General features: G+C 46.2%; 2 protein-coding genes across 2 annotated transcripts; both read left to right on the forward strand.

Annotated features, from left to right (window-relative positions):
* The first annotated feature begins 751 nt into the window (after positions 1-751).
* On the forward strand, positions 752-11,467 carry rnf150b (ring finger protein 150b). The gene is made up of 6 exons (XM_029117483.2): positions 752-1,609; positions 6,338-6,588; positions 6,802-6,956; positions 7,501-7,597; positions 7,776-8,010; positions 8,092-11,467. Exons 1-6 carry the CDS (start codon positions 1,156-1,158, stop codon positions 8,214-8,216), a joined length of 1,317 nt encoding a protein of 438 aa, XP_028973316.1. The 5' UTR covers positions 752-1,155; the 3' UTR covers positions 8,217-11,467.
* Positions 11,468-19,265: 7,798 nt separating this feature from the next.
* si:ch211-149b19.2 (G protein-regulated inducer of neurite outgrowth 1) lies at positions 19,266-24,265 on the forward strand. Its single transcript, XM_010906005.4, has 2 exons — positions 19,266-19,471; positions 20,017-24,265. The coding sequence occupies exon 2, from the start codon at positions 20,059-20,061 to the stop codon at positions 22,435-22,437; it is 2,379 nt and encodes a 792-aa protein (XP_010904307.2). The 5' UTR covers positions 19,266-19,471; positions 20,017-20,058; the 3' UTR covers positions 22,438-24,265.
* Positions 24,266-24,904: the final 639 nt, after the last annotated feature.

Genomic DNA, 24,904 nt, shown 5'->3' on the forward strand with positions numbered 1-24,904 from the left:
CCTATCATAAGAAACATTAGTCGAATCAGAAGTTCGCCTTGGAAATAAATGTCGCCAATAAAATGTATGCTGACAGACAATAAAACAGCAGTAGGGCAGAATGTAGCCTACTGTCTGATCAGTACCCTAAATTGCCAAATCAAAACCCTGAGCTTGAAAGGGAAATTGTCCTTGATCAAGTCAGTTAACCCTAACTGCTTATATATATACTGTATATTAATCATCTGGGTGTATTTGATTGCATGGGTGTATTCGTCTTTTCAACGTGCCTTGCTCAGCGCCCCTAAAAACCGGTGTCAATCAACTCCACAGAACATAACCGTGAAGATGGCACACAGAGATTGACTACTGCATTTGCTTTAACCCCACTAACCAAATTGTCTAAAACGACACACAATTGTTGTCCAATAACAACACCAGTCTCCAAAGCTTTGTTTCTCCTTAGCTAACTACATCCCAAACCTTCGGCTGACTTAATTCTAAACCCTCAGATGACAACGCCCTAAACATTCCCTCAGGATTCATATCGTCGCTGGGTTTTGCGGAACAATCTGATATGTATGTTGCTGGAAATATCAATACATTTATAGTCAGTTAAAACTTGAATATAATATTTATACATAGAAGTACAACAGGCAGAGCATTTAAAGTCACAGTATGAGACCTGTAACAAGTGCTATGACGCAAATTGTGCTCTTGCAGAGGGGAAAATAAAACATGTACAAAACAAATCTCACTTCACTGTTTTTTTATTTTTGTGAATCTCGGTTAAGAGACTGATACCACATATTATGGGTTCAGTCTCTAGCTTTGATTTAATGTCTGCATCATGCCCCAGTTAAACTGTTCGTAATTTTTTGCATCAGTTTCAATGGGGACCTTGATTTTGAAGGCGCGATTCCAGTCTTGTTGCTCAAGCTAATGTTCACAGCACCCAGGTAACTCCTGGTGTGTCCGTGTTATGTCGAGTGTGTGTGTGCGTGCACAAAGAGCAATAGTTCTGGGGTGGAGGAAAACAAATAACTAGTTATGGAGTAGTTAGAAAGCGAGGTTTGGTGCTGGTGCAATTACTATAACGCAAGTCTAACCAACGTCAGCGAACATAGAGAGATAACCCAATCCAGCTAGCGGGACTGTTGCTAGCTAGCTGCGGTTATGGCCATGTCGTTGATTCGGGCTTGCCGCAGTTTGGCCCTGTCTACATGGCTCCTGTCGTTCTGTTTCGTCCACCTCCTCTGTTTGGATTTCACCGTCGCTGAAAAAGAGGAGTGGTACACGGCCTTCGTCAATATCACCTACATAGACCCGGTCACATCGGAAGTTCGCACGGAGAAAACAGAATGCGGCCGATATGGGGAACACTCGATGAAACGCGACGCCATCGGAGTGGTGGTGCTTCCTTCTCTCTACCAGGACAGGCAAGCATGCGACCCCAATACTCGGTTCATAGTACCGGTCCAGGGAAGTGCATGGATAGCGCTTATTGCGAAGGGGAACTGCACATACAAAGACAAGATAAGACACGCTGCGAGTCAAAACGCCTCGGCCATCGTGATATTCAACGTTGGATCCAGCAACGCAAATGACACCATCACTATGCCATATTCAGGTAACGGTATTGCCCGGATACATCGTTATGATTTCTCTGGTCGCACGGAGAGTCCATAAATCCCGCAACATTGATTGTTCACGTGAAATCGACGTGTTTGTGTGTAGCCGTGTTAAACCATTGATTACACGGTTTTGCTATTTTTAGTTCAATCGATCCACTTTGGTTAGCGTATAGTGGAACTGAACCGGAACGACGGCCTGGACTCAGACACACTGATGTGGCCCCTAGCAGAGGAACGAGGTGCAATCTGGTGTGTGCGTATTAGAGGTGGGTCGAGAACAGATAGTTGTGGCCACTGGAGCACGCTGACACCGATGTATTTGCGTCTGGGTTTAAGTGCCCGGCTACAGGGCCTGAAGTCATTTAAAACGCATGGGCGATTGAAAACGTAATACATTAATTAAGCATTACAGTTCTTTGTTGAAATCGAACCCCATTAACGTGCTGTTCCTGGGGACCCTGGAAAACAAATAAATGTCAGATACATTACTTGTGAAACCATCTGCAATATGCTTTTGAGTTCACAGCTTTGGGCATTATACCTAGTCTAAGAATAAACGTTTCCCTACTATATTCTTAAACTACTTACTGCTTTTTTTTATGTTGTTGCAGAAATCATCAGTGTGTGTGAAAGTACTTTTTTGTAGACATTTAGCCAAACCCATCTATTACCAATTTTTAACATAATAAATGAATGCCAATCTCAAAGACTAGTGAATATATAGCCTAACAATGATGCCTTTTCAATAATTAATTCACAAAACTCTGTGCCTTAATCTGTTGCCCAAGGAAGTTTTGAATCCAGTTGGATACTGGCAAGCCCTTCCAAATTAAAACCGTCATTTGATCTAAGTTTGCCTTTGAGGTGGAGGAGAGTGGTGCAATCAAAATATTGGATTAATACTTGGCCCACGCAAGAGATGACTGGTCCAGAGTGGGAAAGGAATATGGTGGGTGTGTGTGTGTGTGTGTGTGTGTGTGTGTGATTTTCCCCCAGAATCAGCAGGGCAGAGTTCTTAGCTGGCAGGTCATTAGACTGCAGGTCAGGCCTAAAATAAACAGCCCAGGTGGGGGCAAACTAAGGCCCACCGGTAATAGTTTTGAGGGGAAGTAAAACAGCCTTCAAATGTAGGGTTTTCTGTTGTAGCGGTTGGTGGGAGACCCTGCTGGAGGTGTCTGGCCTGGGGGTGGTGTTCAGCTGTCTTATGGGTGGAGGTCTGGCCTGGGGCTGGATGTTCAGCAGTCTGATGGGTGGAGGTCTGGCCTGGGGCTGGTGTTCAGCTGTCTTATGGGTGGAGGTCTGGCCTGGGGCTGGATGTTCAGCAGTCTGATGGGTGGAGGTCTGGCCTGGGGGTGGTGTTCAGCTGTCTGATGGGTGGAGGTCTGGCCTGGGGCTGGCTGTTCAGCTGTCTGATGGGTGGAGGTGTCTGGCCTGGGGGTGGTGTTCAGCTGTCTGATGGGTGGAGGTCTGGCCTGGGGCTGGATGTTCAGCAGTCTGATGGGTGGAGGTGTCTGGCCTGGGGGTGGTGTTCAGCTGTCTGATGGGTGGAGGTCTGGCCTGGGGCTGGATGTTCAGCAGTCTGATGGGTGGAGGTCTGGCTTGGTCTCTAGAGGTCCAGCAGAGGATGAGGCACTGCAGAACCGCCCCGAACGGGGATCCAACCCAACAGGGTGTAGCGGTTTCAGAGATGGCGTGGGGTGGGTTATCGTCTGTGGCTGTGGAGGCTGTTGGGCCTCACCATGGTGCCAGTGTAGAGGGGCCGGTCCAGGCCCGGGGAGGCCCGGTTGATGTATCCAGGTACCCCCCACCACCAGCACCTCCAGGACTCCTCACCTACCTCCTGTAGTGGTTCCGTCAGACATGGGTGACCGTGGTGAAATCACCATGCCGACTCTACAGGGCCCTCATTCACGGCCATGGTTGTCTGGGCCACAGGGCTGATCTCCCACCGGGGCGGCCCAGAAGTTGGCTAAGACACTTGAATAATGCGGAACTGCCTGTGGACCGAGTGCCAGGCTGTGACTTAAGCTAACGTGGCCCCTTTCTGTTGTGGTATGGATTTTGAATTGAGCACAACAAATCAAGTGTTGAGTATTGCGATACTAAAACTGATTACAGTATCAAAGTGAAAAGTCTGCCTGAACATTTGGCTTAAACGGTATGCTTTGCTTTCCAACGCTGGGACTAGAAAAAAAAAATTAGGAATGTTTCTCTGGGACTCAGTCCAGAACTCCAGTTTCCTTTCCGACTCAAGCTGCAACTCTTGCTACACGGGGAATTTTGTCAGGATCCAACTTTCATGCACCCACCCACACACACGCAATTGTTTCACAAGTTATTCCACTGTCCTTGTGATGATTTTTCATTACATCCATGTCAGTTAAACATGAATATAACGGCTCACTTACTGAATTACACACAGAAGTTTACTCGCTGAATAACACACACACACACACACACACACACTCTTATTCCATCTCCTTCTCTCTCTGTCGATGCTCAGCTGCTGTTCAGATGTTCAATCGTGGAAGAATTCCTGAACTTCCCAACTCTGTTGGGACTAGAGGATTTCTATCCATAAGGTTTTGTGCAGTCGGAATGTGAGTCTTGCAGCTAGGCAACAGGTGGTGTTGTTGTGAGGTACGTTTGCCCCCAGACGCTGACCTGCTGTCAGTTTAGAATATGTTTGAATAATAGTTTGGCTTATGATTCCAGGAGGAACTGATCCTGGAACTAGGGCTGCACAATTAATTGAAATATAATCAAATTTGCGATATTGACACGTGCAATTTCCAATTCATGCGATTTTCAGCCCCAAAAAAGGCGTAACGTGAGGCAACGGGCATGCATCGTTCGTCCATAGTTGTTTTTCTTGCGGGTGCTGTGGGTTTTTACTTCAATACCTGGACTACTTTTGTTGAAATATTTGATGGTTTTTCAATGTTAGTTTAACACTGCAACTGCTAGTGAAGTCGTTCGCTTGAAGCTAGCGAGTGGCTCCAAGATATTGTCCTACATGTCCTACTGTCCTACGCAACAGCATGATTATTAAAATTTTCGGCTTCAACATTGGTGCCTAATAAACAAACTTTAATATGGGAGACAATATACTTCAAGGGTTGAGAAAGTTAACCTAACCAGCTATGAGAACGGCACAAACATAGCAAACGCTACAAACAAATGTTTCGACCCAGGCTGCACCTTGATTTTGGTATTAAGTGTAAAGTCAAAAACACTGAACTTGAACTCGGTCGTTGTTCAGTTTAATGTTAATAAGTATGTTCACTGTTTTCAGTGAGATTATCGACGCTGTTTACACCCTTGCAAATCATAACCGTAATTGCAATATTTGTTGAAGAAATCACGATTCAATAGTCCATCCAAATCCCAACCCAACCCCTAATCCTGACCTTTACCCTAAACCCAACCCCTAATCCTGACCTTTACCCTAAACCCAACCCCTAATCCTGACCTTTACCCTAAACCCAACCCCTAATCCTGACCTTTACCAAAAATAGCCTTTCTAGAAGTGAGGATCAGATGGTGCGTGTGTATGTGCGTGTGTGTAAGAGAGAGAGAGATAATGACAGGACTGAAAAGAGCAACAACCCCATAGAGACACCTGGAATATTCCTGACCTTACACATACCAGGCTGTCCGCTCTTTGGGCCCTGGTATCTGTCCTAACCCGTCCTGGTCACACGCTCCCATCCCTCCTCCAGGTCCCTCTCCTTTCAGCAGCCTCATGGTGGACTAGAATGCCAGGAGAACACACTTCCACTGGACTTCAGGGCTGGACTGGGGTGGTCTGGCGTGGTTCTTGGCCGTTTGGAGTGGACAGGGGTCGTTTGGGGTGGTCTGGTGTGGTTCAGGGTGGCCTGGGGTCATTTGGGGTGGTCTGGTGTGGTTTGGGGTGGTCTGGTGTGGTTTGGGGTGGTTTGGGGTGGCCTGGGGTCATTTGGGGTGGTCTGGCGTGGTTCAGGGTGGTTCGATGTGGTCTGGCGTGGTTCGGGGTGGTCCAGCACTCTGAATTCTTTACGTTGCACATGTACTGCTCCAGCCTGGGTTAGAACCAGACTGAGCAAATTAAGGCCTGCGGTCCGGTAATAGTTTTATGGGGAAGTAACGCATAACTCACCACCCCATTCTTATATGAATTTAAATTATTTACACATTATATAACCTACTGTATACATACAGTTTTATTGCCACGTAAATTTCACAACAAACTAGGAATTTTTTTTTGTTCCGTTAGTGCAGCAGCTTTGTAATACTTGTGTACCAAATAACCATCTGTGGTGCCATCCTGGATCAGTTATTGGTCGTTTTATTAAACATTCACGATTAACAAATTACAAAACAAATGTGGCCTTCCATTTAATTTCAAAATCCGGATGTGGCCCCCGAGCCAAAAAGTTTGCAAAAAGGTTAGAATATGAAAAAAAAACGAATCTCTGTCAAATGAAGCTTTGAATCCCCTGGATGTAACATGGATTGTATTTGATGGTATTTGATGCATTTCCTGTGTGGGACAATTACTTTAGAGATTGGATGTATTTATTAAAGTCCGGACTTCCATTCATCTGGTTTCCAGACCAGTATTCCTCTATTTGGAGGTTCTCTTGGGTCAGAGGTGGGTTTGGTCCATCTGGTCTCACGCCTCCTCCTCAGTCTAGCTACGAGTCCCAAAGACGCGTCCCATAAATGTCTCCCTCTTTCCCCAGGTCTGGGTGACGTGGTCGCCGTCATGATTCCAGAACCTAAAGGTCGCGAGGTCGTGGCTTTGCTGGAACGCAACATTACGGTAACCATGCACATCACCATAGGAACCAGGAACCTCCAGAAGTACGTGAGCAGGACGTCTGTGGTCTTCGTCTCCATCTCCTTCATCGTCCTCATGATCATCTCCCTGGCCTGGCTGGTCTTCTACTACATCCAGAGGTTCAGATACGCCAACGCGCGAGACCGCACCCAGGTGAGCGCTCCCTCGCCAGCTGCAGTATTTCCCCTAGCCGGTCTGGATGTACATGAACGTCTGACTCGAAAGCTTTCAAATTCTTTGGGGGGGGGGGGGTCAGGATGAAATGCGTCTCTCTAATCTCCTTGTACATCCCTGCCCGCCCTCTCCTGCTCCATCCCCCCCCCCCCCCCCCCCCCCCCCCCTCTCTTCCTGTCTCTCTGATTGCAGCGGCGCCTGGGAGATGCGGCTAAGAAGGCCATCAGTAAACTCCAGGTACGCACCGTCAGAAGGGGTGACCAGGAGACCGACTCTGACTTTGATAACTGTGCCGTGTGCATCGAGGGGTACAAGCCCAACGACACGGTCAGGATTCTGCCCTGCAGGTACCCCCGAATAACACTGCTTATAACATGCTCATAAGCACTAATAACACAGCCTTGCGAACACTTATCGCGCCGCCTTCAGAAATCTTTTGTGACCACAGGGGTTTAACACGCTCGCTACTATGGTGGTCTTCTGGGTGACGCAAATGCTCATAGCATTTAACTTTTCAAAAACAGGTTGACCAGGCAGACGTTTATAATGAGCGAGGGTCTGAAATGGCACCATGCTCTCTGGCTTAATGGGCGCTGACAGGCCTGGTGATGCTCTGTTAAGGAGAATTACCCTCAGCATCCTTTAAGACTGAAGAAAGTATTCTTATTTATTCTTTTACGTTTACTCGCCCCACATCTGGTCTTGCGGCCGGCCCACCTTTGCTGGAGGCCTGGTCCCGTTAGTTCAGATTTCTTGGTGCCGTTAGTTCTGAATTATTGGATTTTCATTACCAATAATTTAGCTGTTAGGCCAGGTGACTCGTCTCATTCCATTGTTGTTATAACCTGTCGTACACCCTTTATTGACATGGCATAACTGCTCTCTCCTCAGACATCTGTTCCATAAGAACTGTGTTGACCCCTGGCTTCTCGACCACAGGACCTGTCCAATGTGCAAGATGAACATTCTTAAAGCCCTGGGCATCGCTGTGAGTCATTCCAGAATCATTCACAAGTTGTTCAGGAGTAATTTGTACAGTGTATGAAGGATCATGCAAATGTCCTGATTTTCTCTTTCGGAGTTGAATTACAACAAATCCATCTTTTAACTCATTCCAAATAACGCCCCCCCCCCCATGTCTTTCTCCCCCCCTTTTCTGCCTCCAGTTGAATGCAGACTGTCTGGATGACCTGCCCCTGGACTATGAGCTCATGGGGGTGGGCGGGGGGGGTCTCGCCCTGGAAGCCGTGGTTTCGGGGGGGTCCAGTGACGGGACCCTCAGCGAGGGGGGGTCGGTGGTGCTGGACCCAGGGGTGAGGAGGTTGGGGCTACCACAGGACTACAACGACACCGACCCACTGAGGGACAGTCCTGTCACGGCAACCACCGACACCTACACAGGTGAGCGCCACCTGGTGGTAGATGTCACATGGGTATAGTATAGTATAATGACCCTCAACCCTGTCTGTCGTTTCTCCCTAGGGGAGCTCCAGCCAATGGCCGGAAGTTCGTCCGTGGCGTCGCTGGTGATTGCTGTGGAAACAGGTCTGTCAGATGAAGACCTGTCACTGGACCAGGCCACGCCTACCGGGGACGCCAAGTCCTGAGAGAAGGATTCCACTGTGACGGCGTTGATGTTGACCTGACTGGACCTGGGATAGAGGGCTTACCTGTAGGCTAACACCTAGTGGGCCTGTGGCTCCCTGGATGGACCTAGATGGCACCAGGGACCCAGGACATACCTGGAATGGATTTAATCACCTGGGCCAGGAGGTGCCAAGCCTCTGGTCATCCTGTATAGAGGAGAGTTACCTGGATGAGTTCTGGAGCGACCTATGTGACATAATCAGTGTTATGAATGAGCTGTTGGATGGCCTGGTTGGTTAATGTTACCTGGATGGACAGTGTTACCTGTTGAGGTGTTTTACTGTGTTACGGAGCTGGACAGGTGTGGGTATTTAGGGAGTATTGCACAATCAGTGCTGTCATCGCACAGACGGAGCCGCGTGGAACCCACAGAACCCAGACGCATCATTCCCACATTTAACCAGGTTTCCGTTAAAACTTGGTTTCCTCTTTTCGACCTTGAGCAAGCATAGCAAAGCTTTGTTAAAAAGGAATTACATTCATCAAAAAAAAAGATCATCACTTGGGGAAACCATAATATTTAAAAGAATAAACAGGGATTAACCCATTGTATACAGAATGACTGGTGTGGTTATATTAGACTGTGTTGATTTATGATGCACCTCATGCATCACACCAAAAAAAAATCTAAGGTCAATACTTAAAATTGTTTTTAGTCACAGAATATAAGTGATAAAAGGCAGAACCCATGCCTAAACGGTTAGCGTAGATTACAATCTTTACTATCTGCTGTCCCACAAAGCTAACTAGCAAAACTACCCCGGTCATTCACAATACGATGGCTAGTTCTAACTGAAAACAAATTTAAAAGACACATGTACATCTTATTTCCTGAAGTTTTGCTATGTTTCTGAAAGGCTTGAAGACAGAAGGCAATCGCAAAAACTGTATTTCTGCCATTTTGCCAGGAATAATAAGATGAATAAGCAGATTTTTAAAGCTACAGTTTCAAACAACTTCTACAACAAGAAACGCTTTTTTCTTTTGTTTTTTGTTACCATGGTGTTAAGGTCATGTTCCCTACATATAATACAACTGGATGAAGCACTATGAAAACAAGAACTTGTGCAGATATTAAAGGGACTTTTATTTTGAAAAAGCCTCAAAGAACTATGGGAGATGCGGTCAGTGATCTGCCCTGCGCTGTCTCAGCTATACTTTGTCTCTGGAATGACCTTCTCTACTACAGTGAAAATGGATGCAGTCACACCATAGTATTACTCTGTCAAAACTGTCTTTCTGTGCCTGTGTATAACCTATGGTCATATATCGCTAAGTATTTCCTCAAACCTTTTCGTAGCTTCCGTCCGTCTGTATATCTGTGCGGTGTCGCCGCTGTGCATTTCACATATCCCAAATGGCTCACTATTTAGTACAGTGGGTTCTGGTCCAAAGTATTTCACAATGAGGGGAATAGGGGGCCATTTGGGTTGTTTTATTCCTTTTGTTTTTTTTTACATCGGTACCTCTGTCTATGTTAACCGCCCAATCAGATTTGGTTGTGTTGTCATGACGTTTCCAATAACTGCCATGTTGAGAAACGGGCGGGTTCTAGAGCTAGTCGACAATCAGATGTTATTGCAATGTTCTGGAACCCTTTTAGAATCCTGAGACTCTTTCTTCGTCGTCGTTCGTTTAGGCAATAAGGCATGAGGGGGTTGGATTTATGGCATATACCACAGCTAAGAGCTTTTCTTAGGCACGACACATCTTGGAGTGCCCGGGCACATTGCTGGTATATGCACCGCAAACCTACAGTCTTACTGATGATATAAGTCAGTTGGCAACGCCATTAGAGCGGTAAAAACTGTGTCACACCTGTTCTATACAGGCTTGTATACCACAACCATCAGCCAATCGGGTTTATACTGGGTGGAGGTACTGCCAAACAGTGTTTGTGTAATCACAATGGGTCTGTTTGAAATGGGCCCCTATTCCCTGGTTAGAACACAACTCCAGAACAGAACCTCATGGGCCTTGAAACAAAATGGTGGACTGAAACGGGCTTTTGGGGAAGAATATTTCATAGGAGCGAGAGAGAGAGACCTCTATTTTCATAAAAAAAAATGTTTATTTTCATAATGATGCAGAGAGAGATGGATCGACACAGTATTGCTGACCCTGAAAACACACGGCTCAAGGAGGAATCGATGAAATTGATTCTGGATCAAGTACACAACTGACTGAAAATGTGTTTATAGAGAGTGAGTTGAACCCTGATCTTCCCAGCGTGTTGTTCAGTTTAAAACAATGAAACAAATGTCTGTCACATGGGTGTTTCCTAAATAGTACTGCTTTTTACCAATGGGATGCAGTTGGTATTATTGATTATATTGACTGATTTTGTACAATTATTATGGTCGACAATTGTCTGCCTTTTGTGTTTGTCATTTTATTGTTCCTCTATTCCCTTTATTTTCTCTTTGTTCATTTAGGTGAGAATTGTCTTTAAGCTTCCTGTGTTGCACTTTACTTCTGACTGATAGAGACAGGGGAGGACAGGGAGAAGGAGACGAACAGGAGAGGACGGGGAGAAGGAGATGAACAGGGGAGAAGGAGGTGAACAGGAGAGAAGGGGAGGAGATGAACAGGAGGGGAGAAGGAGGTGAATAGGAGGGGATGGAGAGGAGGGAGGGAAACCGTTTGGGGAGGGGTTTTGCAGGCATTCTAATTCCATCCATCTCAAGTACACACTTGTTCAATGTCAGGATTTGGAGGGAGTGTGAGTGGTCTCCTCTGAGTCGCGGTTGGGAGGACTGTTACCTTCCAATGAGGGTAGTTGGTTAGTTTCCAATAATATGAAACCATTCCATTAAAAATCCATTCCAAGTGAACAAGTGCAGACTTGCAGGGTGTAGAAGTGTGGAGGATTAGGACTCGTGCCGTTTATTAAGGGAAGCGAGTGTCCAACGGATGGCATCCAATGAATGATTGGCATGGCAACTAAAGCCTCTCTGCAGTCTGATTGGCTGAGCTAGTTATGACACGCCCTCTGGTGTTTATATCAGTGAACATGGTTAGGGTTTTGGGGGTGGTCTCCATGGCAGTAGATGAGGAAGACATCCATAATGGAATTGTGTGTGTTTCTACACACAGAGGGTTAGTGTATATATTCAACACCAGCCGTAGTAATGTTTGTTTGTAAAATGTTGCACGTGTTCCAAGACATAAACAGGCTGTAAAGTTTCAATAAATTTTATTGCAAGTTTTTTTTTTTTTTTACCAACATTTGTGTCTCTAAATTTATAAACAGTTTGCAAAGACATTTCCCTAATCGCATGAAATAGCGGTGAATGAAGAGTGAAAGAGTGGTGCTTAAAACACTGATCCTAAACCGTACCCAGGAGATCCCCAGACAGGTTAGGCCTCGTCCTCGGATAAACATTTCCACTGAAAGCACGTTTTGTTCTTCCGGGTCTGAGGAAGTAGCCAATGGGTGTTACATGTTGTTCTATGTAATGTGGCCACTCTCCACTCCCTCTAGTTCTAAACAGGAGCCTGTGTAGCCTGTTTGTGTGTGTGTGTGTGTGTTGGTACATGCCTCACCCGTGAGGGCTGTTAAACCCACCCATGTTAGAACTACGCATGGTTTACATTATTCATTGTACTGAATCAGCCTGCTCACCAGATGAGTCCCAAGCTGCCGTCCACAGAAGAAACACTGGACTGGAAAAGATTAGGTGATTAAGAAGATAAAGTAACAAACAGTAATTGTAGGGCTTGATTTAGGGGAAAAAACCTAATTAGGTTTGGGGTTACTTATAAGTTTAGGCATTACCGGTTCAGTTTAGGGTTATGCCTTAGGGCTTGGTTCAGTTTAGGGTTAGGCCTTAGGGATTGGTTATGTTTAGGGTTATGCCTTAGGGCTTGGTTCAGTTTAGGGTTATGCCTTAGGGCTTGGTTCAGTTTATGGTTAGGACTTAGGGCTTGGTTCAGTTTAGGGTTAGGCCTTAGGGATTGGTTATGTTTAGGGTTAGGCCTTAGGGATTGGTTATGTTTAGGGTTAGGCCTTAGGGCTTGGTTTAGTTTAGGGTTAGGCCTTAGGGCTTGGTTACGTTTAGGTGTAAAAGTTAGCTTATTAAGGTTTGGGTTAAGGGTTAGAGGGACATTGATTTCTGGGTCAGGGTTAGCTCAGGTCCCCATAAGGATAAAAAGACAAATGCGTGTTACTTTGTGTAGCATGTCTTTGTGCACACAGCCACTAGGGGGCAGCACCTTCTACATGAATTGTCCAAAGGAGGAAAAAAAACATAATTTTTTTATCTCACCCATACACACACACACACACACACACACAGGGAATTCAAAACCGCCCCCATGCTCATACTAACTCATTTGAAGTGCCCTCCATTGTCACTTTCCTGCCAATTCAGGAGATATCTTCAGAAAGTAGCGAGGGGACACACCCATTACTCAAGTGATGCCATTCGCCTTCCAAAAAACGTTTCACAAGATAAACCCAGCACATCTCTCTATTATCTGGTACTGAACTGCACTAACTTCAAACCGGGCGCTTCAAGTGAACCTGCGCACTGAGTCGCGCATCCTGACTCCTGCGTCCTGACTCCTGCGTCCTGACTCCTGTGCCCTGACTCCTGTGCCCTGACTCCTGTGCCCTGATTCCTGTGCCTTGACTCCTGTGCCCTGACTCCTGTGCCCTGACTCCTGTGCCCTGATTCCTGTGCCTTGACTCCTGTGCCCTGACTCCTGTGCCCTGACTCCTGTGCCCTGACTCCTGTGCCCTGACTCCTGTGCCCTGACTCCTGTGCCCTGATTCCTGTGCCCTGACTCCTGTGCCCTGACTCCTGACTCGTGAACTGATTATCTCCCACAGACTTGATCATTTTCCCTCCCTGGGGGAGGCAGGCATCCACGCAGAATGAAATGCCAAGGGACGAGCGAAGGGGAAAGGGGTACTCATTATTTATTGGGATCCCCATTAGATCCCGTCAAAGCAGCAGCTGTATTCTTCCAGGGGTCCACAGAAAACACACAACATCATGGAGTAAACAACAAGACACTGATACACTGATGGACCAAGACAGTCACACACATTTATATACAAAATTGTGAATTGGCCACACCTTAATCTGTGGGTAACCAACATAGATTTAATAGACAAACACACACTGGTATAAAATAGTAAACTCATAAATATACAGACACACATAAATACACAGACACACACTCATAAATACACAGACACACACTCATAAATATACAGACACTCATAAATACACAGACACTCATTAATACACAGACACACACTTATAAATACACAGACACACATAAATACACAGACACACACTCATAAATACACAGACACGCATTAATACACAGACACACACTCAGAAATACACAGACACACTCATGAAAGTGAAAGACACAGCAAAGCTCACTGACAGCTGAATAGGCCAGGGTGTGTCTGTGGTCTGTGTGGGTGTGTGTGTCTGTGGTGTCTGTGGTGTGTGTCTGTGTTTATGTGTGTGTCTGTGTGGGTGTGTGTGTGTGTGTAGGTGTGGTTGTGTGTGTGTGGGTGTCTGTGTGTGTGTCTGTGGTGTGTGGGTGTGTGTGTCTGCGTGTGTGTCTGTGTGGGTGGGTGTGTGTGTGTGTGTGTCTGTGTGGGTGTGTACGTGTGTTTGTGTCAGTGCGAAGTCATGCTGTGAAGTAAAAATGGTGCTATTCGTTTGGAAGCACATGAAGACTGTGTCATATTTGAATCCTGCTTGTGTGAGATGGGGAGAGCATTCTCCACAACAAACAAACAGTCAATCTGTCATCCAGATGATGGCCTGCCCCAGATCATGTTCTGGATAACAGGCTACTACAGATAGATTAAAACATTATCCTGTATATAATGACATATTGGCTGTAGATTGATGGCCTTTTTTTGTCCCTAACAAATCCTTCCTCTGAACCTGAACCAAGTGTCCCAGGTTGGATGTGCGTACACCCCAGGTACACACACACCCCGAGGAGTAGAACTGTCACCCGGTTGGTTGGAAGAACACACCGATGTCATCTCTGGTCACAGATGGAGTGGTGTGTCCACTCACAATTCTGACACTCCTCCAGACTGAACCTGTTTTCTATAAACCTCACCCCTGACACTCCTCCAGACTGAACATGTTTTCTATAAACCTCACCCCTGACACTCCTCCAGACTGAACCTGTTTTCTATAAACCTCACCCCTGACACTCCTCCAGACTGAACCTGTTTTCTATAAACCTCACCCCTGACACTCCTCCAGACTGAACCTGTTTTCTATAAACCTCACCCCTGACACTCCTCCAGACTGAACATGTTTTCTATAAACCTCACCCCTGACACTCCTCCAGACTGAACATGTTTTCTATAAACCTCACCCCTGACACTCCTCCAGACTGAACATGTTTTCTATAAACCTCACCCCTGACACTCCTCCAGACTGAACATGTTTTCTATAAACCTCACCCCTGACACTCCTCCAGACTGAACATGTTTTCTATAAACCTCACCCCTGACACTCCTCCAGACTGAACATGTTTTCTATAAACCTCACCCCTGACACTCCTCCAGACTGAACCTGTTTTCTATAAACCTCACCCCTGACACTCCTCCAGACTGAACATGTTTTCTATAAACCTCACCCCTGACACTCCTCCAGACTGAACCTGTTTTCTATAAACCTCACCCCTGACACTCCTCCAGACTGAACCTGTTTTCTATAAACCTCACCCCTGACACTCCTCCAGACTGAACCTGTTTTCTATAAACCTCACCCCTGACACTCCTCCAGACTGAACATGTTTTCTATAAACCTCACCCCTGACACTCCTCCAGACTGAACATGTTTTCTATAAACCTCACCCCTGACACTCCTCCAGACTGAACCTGTTTTCTATAAACCTCACCCCTGACACTCCTCCAGACTGAACATGTTTTCTATAAACCTCACCCCTGACACTCCTCCAGACTGAACCTGTTTTCTATAAACCTCACCCCTGACACTCCTCCAGACTGAACCTGTTTTCTATAAACCTCACCCCTGACACTCCTCCAGACTGAACCTGTTTTCTATAAACCTCACCCCTGACACTCCTCCAGACTGAACATGTTTTCTATAAACCTCACCCCTGACACTCCTCCAGACTGAACCTGTTTTCTATAAACCTCACCCCTGACACTCCTCCAGACTGAACATGTTTTCTATAAACCTCACCCCTGACACTCCTCCAGACTGAACCTGTTTTCTATAAACCTCACCCCTGACACTCCTCCAGACTGAACCTGTTTTCTATAAACCTCACCCCTGACACTCCTCCAGACGGAACATGTTTTCTATAAACCTCACCCCTGACACTCCTCCAGACTGAACCTGTTTTCTATAAACCTCACCCCTGACACTCCTCCAGACTGAACATGTTTTCTATAAACCTCACCCCTGACACTCCTCCAGACTGAACATGTTTTCTATAAACCTCACCCCTGACACTCCTCCAGACTGAACCTGTTTTCTATAAACCTCACCCCTGACACTCCTCCAGACTGAACATGTTTTCTATAAACCTCACCCCTGACACTCCTCCAGACTGAACCTGTTTTCTATAAACCTCACCCCTGACACTCCTCCAGACTGAACCTGTTTTCTATAAACCTCACCCCTGACACTCCTCCAGACTGAACATGTTTTCTATAAACCTCACCCCTGACACTCCTCCAGACTGAACCTGTTTTCTATAAACCTCACCCCTGACACTCCTCCAGACTGAACATGTTTTCTATAAACCTCACCCCTGACACTCCTCCAGACTGAACCTGTTTTCTATAAACCTCACCCCTGACACTCCTCCAGACTGAACCTGTTTTCTATAAACCTCACCCCTGACACTCCTCCAGACTGAACCTGTTTTCTATAAACCTCACCCCTGACACTCCTCCAGACTGAACCTGTTTTCTATAAACCTCACCCCTGACACTCCTCCAGACTGAACCTGTTTTCTATAAACCTCACCCCTGACACTCCTCCAGACTGAACATGTTTTCTATAAACCTCACCCCTGACACTCCTCCAGACTGAACCTGTTTTCTATAAACCTCACCCCTGACACTCCTCCAGACTGAACATGTTTTCTATAAACCTCACCCCTGACACTCCTCCAGACTGAACATGTTTTCTATAAACCTCACCCCTGACACTCCTCCAGACTGAACATGTTTTCTATAAACCTCACCCCTGACACTCCTCCAGACTGAACCTGTTTTCTATAAACCTCACCCCTGACACTCCTCCAGACTGAACATGTTTTCTATAAACCTCACCCCTGACACTCCTCCAGACTGAACCTGTTTTCTATAAACCTCACCCCTGACACTCCTCCAGACTGAACCTGTTTTCTATAAACCTCACCCCTGACACTCCTCCAGACTGAACCTGTTTTCTATAAACCTCACCCCTGACACTCCTCCAGACGGAACATGTTTTCTATAAACCTCACCCCTGACACTCCTCCAGACTGAACCTGTTTTCTATAAACCTCACCCCTGACACTCCTCCAGACTGAACCTGTTTTCTATAAACCTCACCCCTGACACTCCTCCAGACTGAACATGTTTTCTATAAACCTCACCCCTGACACTCCCTTATTAATCTATTCTTTCATAGTGGGGACCAGTTTGTACACACAAACATGAACCACATGACAACCTACAGGAACGGAGAGGGCAAGCTGGAGGAGGTGTGGCCTGCGATGGTTCCACCCATATGGTGACCAAACTAGACGGATGGAGGGAGGGACCTCTTCGTATTATACTCTCACCACAGTGGCCACATCCTTGGAAAGGGGCCGAGACAAGAGCTGGTGTGATAGGAAGAGAGATGGGAAGAACTTCTGAGAGGAGGTGTAAGGTCAGCAGAGGAAGGGTGTCCTGAATGACACATTTAACCTATGTATTACACTATAAACCATAGTATATACATCCTTGGTTCACTCTGAGATTCCCTCTTTGCCCTCTGAACTCACCGTGACCCCTAAGGTCAAAGGCCAACACCAGTGAGAGGTGTCCTTTTTTAGGGTTCCATTCTCCATGAATACAGGACAGGAACTTAATGGAACACACAAACGTAATACTTAGTTCTTGATTAACCAAGACTGGTGAGAAGACTGGCGTTCATTAGTGGGTTTGATTCCAATGGGGGACCAGTATGATAATGTAATGCAGTCACTAATACATGTCAAGGTGAATAGGAGCGGCTGTAAATGACTGAATGTAAATAGTAACTAGAGTCTGGGGAAGCATTCAGAGACGCCAGAATTACTCTCCTAACTGTGAAAACACCTAATTATTCCTAACTACAAGCATTAGTGACCTACTCCACTAGAGTACAGTAGTTTAGAGTACAGTAGAGACTCAAAGTGAATAAGACAAGACTGGGTGTGAATTGGGGGACAGCTGACCTGTAGCCATGACCAGGAGAGAAGGTTTATGAGGAGTTGGGAGAGAGTTCTAGAACCGAATGACGCTTCTAGATTGTGTTTCTGAGTAAATGGAACAACTGTCATACCCAATCAGTACTGACTATATCAGCTTGTTTCACTACAATGCTTGTAAACAAACTATGTAACGAAACTATATATATCTCAGAACCCGGTTAGGTCCATACCTTAATCATGTGGATTTCATGGATGGTAAGTTCTGGACTCCGAAGCTCCATTAGTGAATTTGATGGCGGTTACATTTCTCCAGGAACATCGGGTAGATTTTTTAGCAAACCAGGAGAGGAGAGGGGTGGGACAACACGCTGGTATTGCCGCTGACATCCTCTGTAATTCCGTCTTGAATAATTTAATTGTGATTTTTAATAGATAGATATGAGGCTCCAAGAGAGGCATAATGTTATTATAATAATTATTCAACAGGAAAGTTGTTGTTGTGCTGCTCGGGGATATGTAATATTTATTATAATACAATATTGAAAGGGGCTTGGTTCACCGGATGATGCCTAGTTAATTTGAAAATACACTCCAATGGGATTTATACGCTGACGGAGCTGAATGATATCGGTGTATAAAGGCAATCCAGAATCTTAAAAACAAAATTTTTTTTTCTCATGAAAGCAAGTTTGACGCACTCATATCAGCAGACGCCCGTGGCAGTGACAGACAGTGCTTGTTTCTAAGCAACTACTGACCTGTTAGCAGACAGAATGGCCACACGTACGGAGATACTTGGGATGTTTTATTGTGGTGTTTGATGGTCTAGCTATGAATCGGATTCTCCTGTATATTAAAGTATTGTGTTTTGTTATGTGTACTGATCATGTATATTGCTGGTATAGACACCAAGAGTAGCTGTTGCCTGTAGGCAATTTCTTACGAGCATCATTATGCATATATAATGTATCGATTAGTAAGCTATTAAAGTTTGAAGACCAATTTGTCAAGTGGCCTAATTTAGTATGCAGTCATTAGATGAAGGAATGCCGTAATTTACATTTCCAACAGTTAGAAAAAGACGAACAGAAGAGAACCGAGCAGAACATACTTAGAAATAGAACAGAATAGAATCACGGTTTTCTAATAATTGGTCGAAAAAAATTATAATAATAACTGACGTCGGGTGGTGACTGTCAATTAGTTTTTCTGCATTGTGAAAAAACCACATCTCAAACCCTCCTATTTAACTTATTAAGAGTAGGAAACGCTATCCCTCCGAATATGACATGATTGTGTTTGACAATCCACATACGATTTTTTTTTTCAAGTTGCTGATTGATTATCCCCGATGTTGCATGTGCTATGGGCTCAATTACAATGCAAAACATAGTACGCGCTGTACGACCCCACAGGGCCCCACCCACTGCATTTAACTCGGCATTGGTGACAGTTTGTTTAAATCCACATCTCCATGTTGCCTCTTCTGCTTATATTTTGTTACTCTCCACGTCTGTGAATTCATGGCGCCCCGCCCCCCTCGTTCTCTCCCTCTCTCGGTTTTTTCTCTTCTGACTCCGGTGGCTCCCTGTCTCTCAATCCCCCCGCCCATTCATCGTTTCATTCATTTACCGATGCCAGGCTAGTCGTGTGCGCCAGGATTACTGCACCATTTGAATGTGACTGTTCGGACCAGATCTCCAGCGGACGCAACACTTTGGATTTCCGTTGGGAGGCTGGAAGGGAATAACGACCGTTCCAAGACGCGTGCTTTCTCATAGAACATGGATTCCTTGCCAAGGTCGACCACAACTTTGGGCATTATCTTTCCAAGCAATGTGTGTGTGCATGGGGCGTTCACGAGTTTGTTATTATTATTATTTAAGATGTGTACAATGCCTTTTCGGGTGCGAACGCTATTTGGATGTCTGTTTCTATGAGCTGCTTGCCACAGTATGTTTTATTTCAGGGATGTTTGCCTTTGAAATATAGCCTATAGGTGAGAGGAATCCAGGAGTTGTTACCATAGATGGTGGTTATAATATGCTGGGAGAGGAGGAGGTGATGGGGCATAGGAGAAGAGAGGAGGTGATGGGGTGGCACCTACTTTGTAGCCTAGCTCACCTGTGACAGCATTTAGATGTGTCATTTATCAGAGAGAAAGTAATCAGTGCTGGCAGGCACCATGCTATTATCAAGTTAGCTATAAGGGAAAACAACTTTATAACCCTGTTGTCATCCAAATCTTCCAAATGTGTGTTTGAGAAATATCTACTTCTTGTTTCTGTGAAATAACAAACACATTTATTGTGCTTTAATTAGATTTTCGTTGAATTTCTCCACCAGGTATAGATCAATCGTTAACTTTTAGGAGGTAGCGTCATCGCCATGGAAACCCTCCTAGGTTCCAAGCGGAGGACCGTAGAGGCTCAGATGGAACCGGCCCACCACATAGGAGGAGGCGTGTCCACGCTTGGCGCCATCAGCAAAACAGAACCCCACAGCAACCAGGGGGCGGAGCCTAACAGAAACATCCAACTACCGCCGAGAGACACCTCGCGACACCACTCCACAGATACCACTCCACAGAAGCCGAATGGAGGAGGTGGGGGAGGCTCCTCCCCTTCCGGTCCAAGGGCTGATGGGAAAGGAAATGAGGGATTGTTCCAGGGTGAAGGAGGTAGGACAGCCCTGAGTGGAGGAGGGAGACCAGAAAGCAAAAGCAACGCTAACGAGCTAAAACCACTGGCAGCGCTGGAGGCAGAGACGGCGAAGAGGAGCAAGATCTCGATGGCTCGCTCCCCAAAAACAGACACCGTCACCAGGCTCAAGTCGCCTAACATCAAACTCACTACGGCCACCAGCCCCAGGACACACACACACCGAACAGAACACTCCTGGGATTCCAGCTCTAAAATAGAACACTCCAGAACCGAACACTTGTCTGAGGTGACTAAACCCACGGCCTCCAGGGCCCTGCAGTGTTCTAAGGACTCTCTGAAGGGTTCCAGTTCTACTTGGAAAGGCAGTGCTGCGCCCCTCGCCCCTCTGGCCACCTCCAGCCCCAAATGTCGCACCACCGTTGCTGTGACACTTACATCGACCACCTCTGACAGCACGGGAGGGGCTTCGGACTCTGACCTGTCCATTGGGTCACTGGGGGTCAGCATCACCACACCCCAGAACACACCGTCTCTGACCCCTGACCCTTTAGCCGTGACAATGAGAGAAACGACTGAGACAATTCTGGAAGACGCTGCTCGGCAACTGGAATCCAAAATGGCGACCGTCACCTCATCTACAGTAACGATTACCCCACAGAGCAGCGCCCATCTGTTAAGTGGGGGCGTAACTGGAGGACCTGCGCCATCCCAGAAGGCCGTGGTGCAGAGTGACACAGCGGTGAAGACTAACAGAGCCTCAGAAAGGGACAGCAATCCTCCAGAGTATCGCCGGGCTGTTGGGCGTAGCCATGACGACCGCACGGGACGGTTGTCGCGGGAGACCAAGTCGTCTGCATCCCCGCTGGGAAAGACAAATCACCTGGGAGACAGAAATGTCACGGCCGTCGCCGGGGGCAACAACGAAGGAGCGTCGACAAGGGCAACACAGAAGAGTGGTAAGGAGAGGAGGAGGAGAGAAGAGGAGACGGAGGAGCAGCAGCCTCCTGGGACAGGGAGATCCGGGGAGCGTAAGGAGGCCGGCACCATGACTAACCCCAGTGAGGTGAGGCTCTCCTGGGGAGAGGAGCGGAGGGAGGTTGGGGTCCAGGCAGTGGTGGAGGTGTGTGACCACTCCTCCACCACCAGCCCCCGCCTGCTTGCCCTGTCCCCACGCCGTTACCACGTCAACCCAGGGGACCCGGAAGGGGTTGCTGCTGACCCTGGCAGACTGAGAGACATGGGGTCGAGGAGTGGGAGTGTCCTCGTCTGTGACCTCACTATGGACCAGCAGGTCACAGGCCAGGGGAGAAACGGGGAGGCGGGGCCTCTGGTTGGTTTGCAGAGCTGTCAGTCAAGGTCTGTTGCATCGCAGGACCAGCCGACGGGAACTAAACCAGTTGCCACGCCCCTGTGCTGCGTTCCAATTGGTTTGCCCCCGTTCCAACACATCTGTCAGATAGACATCGAGCTCTGCAGCCAATCAGAGGCCCCGACCAGCAATGAGAAGCTCCCTACCAGTGTGACCAACGAAAACAAGCAGAAAGCCGAGGAGGCAGAGGGCAGAGCAGTAGCCAAGTCTCAAAGCAAACAGCCGGACAGACAGACAGACACATCAGGCAGCAAGACCAGCCACAAGCACAAAACCCCTCCCTCAACTCAGTACTCCTCCAATTCGACACACAGACACAAACCAAAACCTGCCTCAGACATTAAACCAGGATTGGGCCCCACCCCAGGGAAGAGTAGTGCCAAACAGCCCGAAGAGAATCCGGACCTGGCCGGGAAGCCGGAGGAGGAGAGAAAGGCCTCTGAGCCGGTACAGAACGTGGTCTGGGATGAGCAGGGAATGACGTGGGAGGTGTACGGAGCATCCGTGGATCTGGAGAGTCTGGGCTTCGCAATACAGTCACACCTGCAGTGTAAGATCCGGGAACACGAAAAACGCATCGGAACGTTACGGAAGTCCGTCTCCGAAGACGTCCCCTCGCCAGGAGCTAAGAAGCGGATGGAGAAGAACAAGAAGAAGAGGAAGAGGAATGTTTTCCGGTCAGTATTCCGACCCGGATGCTGCAGGAAACCTCCTGTGTCGCCTGCCAGGAAGTGACCGAACCTTCTATCTGGAAAGTTTATGGAACAGCATTATTATTTCAATCCACCCATCACCCATTCATTATTATTTAAATCCACCCATCACCCATTCATTATTATTTCAATCCACCCATCACCCATTCATTATTATTTAAATCCACCCATCACCATTCATTGTTATTTAAATCCACCCATCACCCATTCATTGTTATTTAAATCCACCCATCACCCATTCATTGTTATTTAAATCCACCCATCACCCATTCATTGTTATTTAAATCCACCCATCACCATTCATTGTTATTTAAATCCACCCATCACCCATTCATTGTTATTTAAATCCGCCCATCACCCATTCACTGTTGTTTAAATCCACCCATCACCCATTCACTGTTGTTTAAATCCGCCCATCACCCATTTATTATTATTTAAATCCACCCATCACCATTCATTGTTATTTAAATCCACCCATCACCATTCATTGTTATTTAAATCCACCCATCACCCATTCATTGTTATTTAAATCCACCATCACCCATTCATTGTTATTTAAATCCGCCCATCACCCATTTATTATTATTTAAATCCACCCATTACCATTCATTGTTATTTAAATCCACCCATCACCCATTCACTGTTGTTTAAATCCACCCATCACCCATTCACTGTTGTTTAAATCCACCCATCACATATTATCTAGATTCCTCCATCATCCATTCAATTTTATCTAAATTCAACTATCATCCATTCATTGTTATCTAAATTCAACTATCATCCATTCATTGTTATCTAGATTCATCCATCATCCATTCATTGTTATCTAGATTCATCCATCATCCATTCATTGTTATCTAGATTCATCCATCATCCATTCATTGTTATCTAGATTCCAGAACAATCCTTAACATCACCCGCTGGGAAAAACAAAAATTGGCAATGTTTCATGGTAAGGAAAACATTCCAGTTGAGTTTTGCTACAAATGGATGACACGAAACGATGGACGACACGAAACGATGGACGACACTAAACGATGGACGACACTTAACGATGGACGACACTGAACGATGGACGACACTAAAGGATGGACGACACTAAACGATGGACGACACTAAAGGATGGACGACACTAAACGATGGACTATACTAAACGATGGACGACACTAAACGATGGACGACACTAAATGATGGACGACACTAAAGGATGGACGACACTAAACGATGGACGACACTAAACGATGGACAACACTAAATGATGGACGTCACTAAACGATGGAAGATATATTAATATAATTCTGATCATTTTCATCATCATCTCCATTTCTGCTGCTAGCCAACACAGGAGCCACAGGAACATGAAGGGACTACAAGTGCGCCCTATTCCCTATGTAGTCCCCTACTTTTGACCAAAACTCCTATCTGTAATAGGGTGCCATTTAAGCCGCTCAAGACAGCGTAGATAACAAGTATAGAACAAGAGTTTGGAGGTGTAACAGAGGAGGCGATGCGATACTCAAGTATGCATGAGTGTTTTACACGAGCATCCCATTAAGCTGTTTTCACTGTGGATGCTGACATTTTTGTACGGTAGTTCTAGATGAACACTAACCGCTGTTCTCACGATTTGACATTTTGTTTTTGTACAGAAGTCCTAGATGAACACTACCTGCTGTTCTCACGATCTGTCATGGCACACTGGAGCACACTGGAGCACACTGTGTCAGCACTGTAAATGAATGTACCACGAACACTGTAGCCAGAAGTAACTTTGTTTATATGACCACATTCCGGTATTTAAAACTGTATTCATCATATATAACTTGATGGAGTTAAAATAACTGACCAGGGAGGGGTTATGAGTCGAACCAGGGGTTTTGGTAAACCTGGGGGTTATGAGTCGAACCAGGGGTTTTGGTAAACCTGGGGGTTGAGTCGAATTGCCATGGGCTGTTTGAAGGAGTGACAGAACAGGGCCATTTGGCCCAGCATTTTAGAAGCTTTCTCCTTTCGTCTTTTAGTGTTGCTTAATATTTCATCTACTTCCTTAGTTAGAACCCACCCACTCACACACACACGTACACACACTCACACACACACATGTACAGAAATGCCACGCTGCTTTTATTCTGCACTTACAGGGTCTCATGGGAAGTGCACTGAAAGTCTGTGTGTGTGTGTGTGTGTGTCGGCTGGTTTTACTAAGGTCCTCACAACTATAGTTAAACACAGTTCTATTGTTTAATTCTGTGCCCTTTGGATGTAATTAACACACTGAGAGAATTACAATCTACAGATGCTGTGTCTTAATTTGATAATACTGTTGTTGCAGGAATATTTTAATATATTAAAATGTGCTTTATAATGTCAGTATATATAGAGGACTAACATTGGTCAGACCTAATGAGAAAATTGTCAACCATTGCAGGATAATTTTTCTGCGCTAACAAACCTGGGCTCAAATGAGGATACTTTTATATCCTGTATAT

Source organism: Esox lucius, chromosome 24 (assembly GCF_011004845.1).
Source record: "Esox lucius isolate fEsoLuc1 chromosome 24, fEsoLuc1.pri, whole genome shotgun sequence".
In the NCBI taxonomy this organism is placed as follows: domain Eukaryota; kingdom Metazoa; phylum Chordata; class Actinopteri; order Esociformes; family Esocidae; genus Esox; species Esox lucius.

What these genes read in the sequence shown, in the direction of transcription:
- rnf150b (XM_029117483.2), top strand. Translation starts at nt 1,156, where the DNA reads ATGGCCATGTCGTTGATTCGGGCTTGCCGCAGTTTGGCCCTGTCTACA. An exon ending in CATCACTATGCCATATTCAG is followed by an intron (nt 1,610 to 6,337) that starts GTAACGGTATTG and finishes CTCTTTCCCCAG; the next exon opens with GTCTGGGTGACGTGGTCGCC. An exon ending in AACCACCGACACCTACACAG is followed by an intron (nt 8,011 to 8,091) that starts GTGAGCGCCACC and finishes GTTTCTCCCTAG; the next exon opens with GGGAGCTCCAGCCAATGGCC.
- si:ch211-149b19.2 (XM_010906005.4), top strand. Translation starts at nt 20,059, where the DNA reads ATGGAAACCCTCCTAGGTTCCAAGCGGAGGACCGTAGAGGCTCAGATG.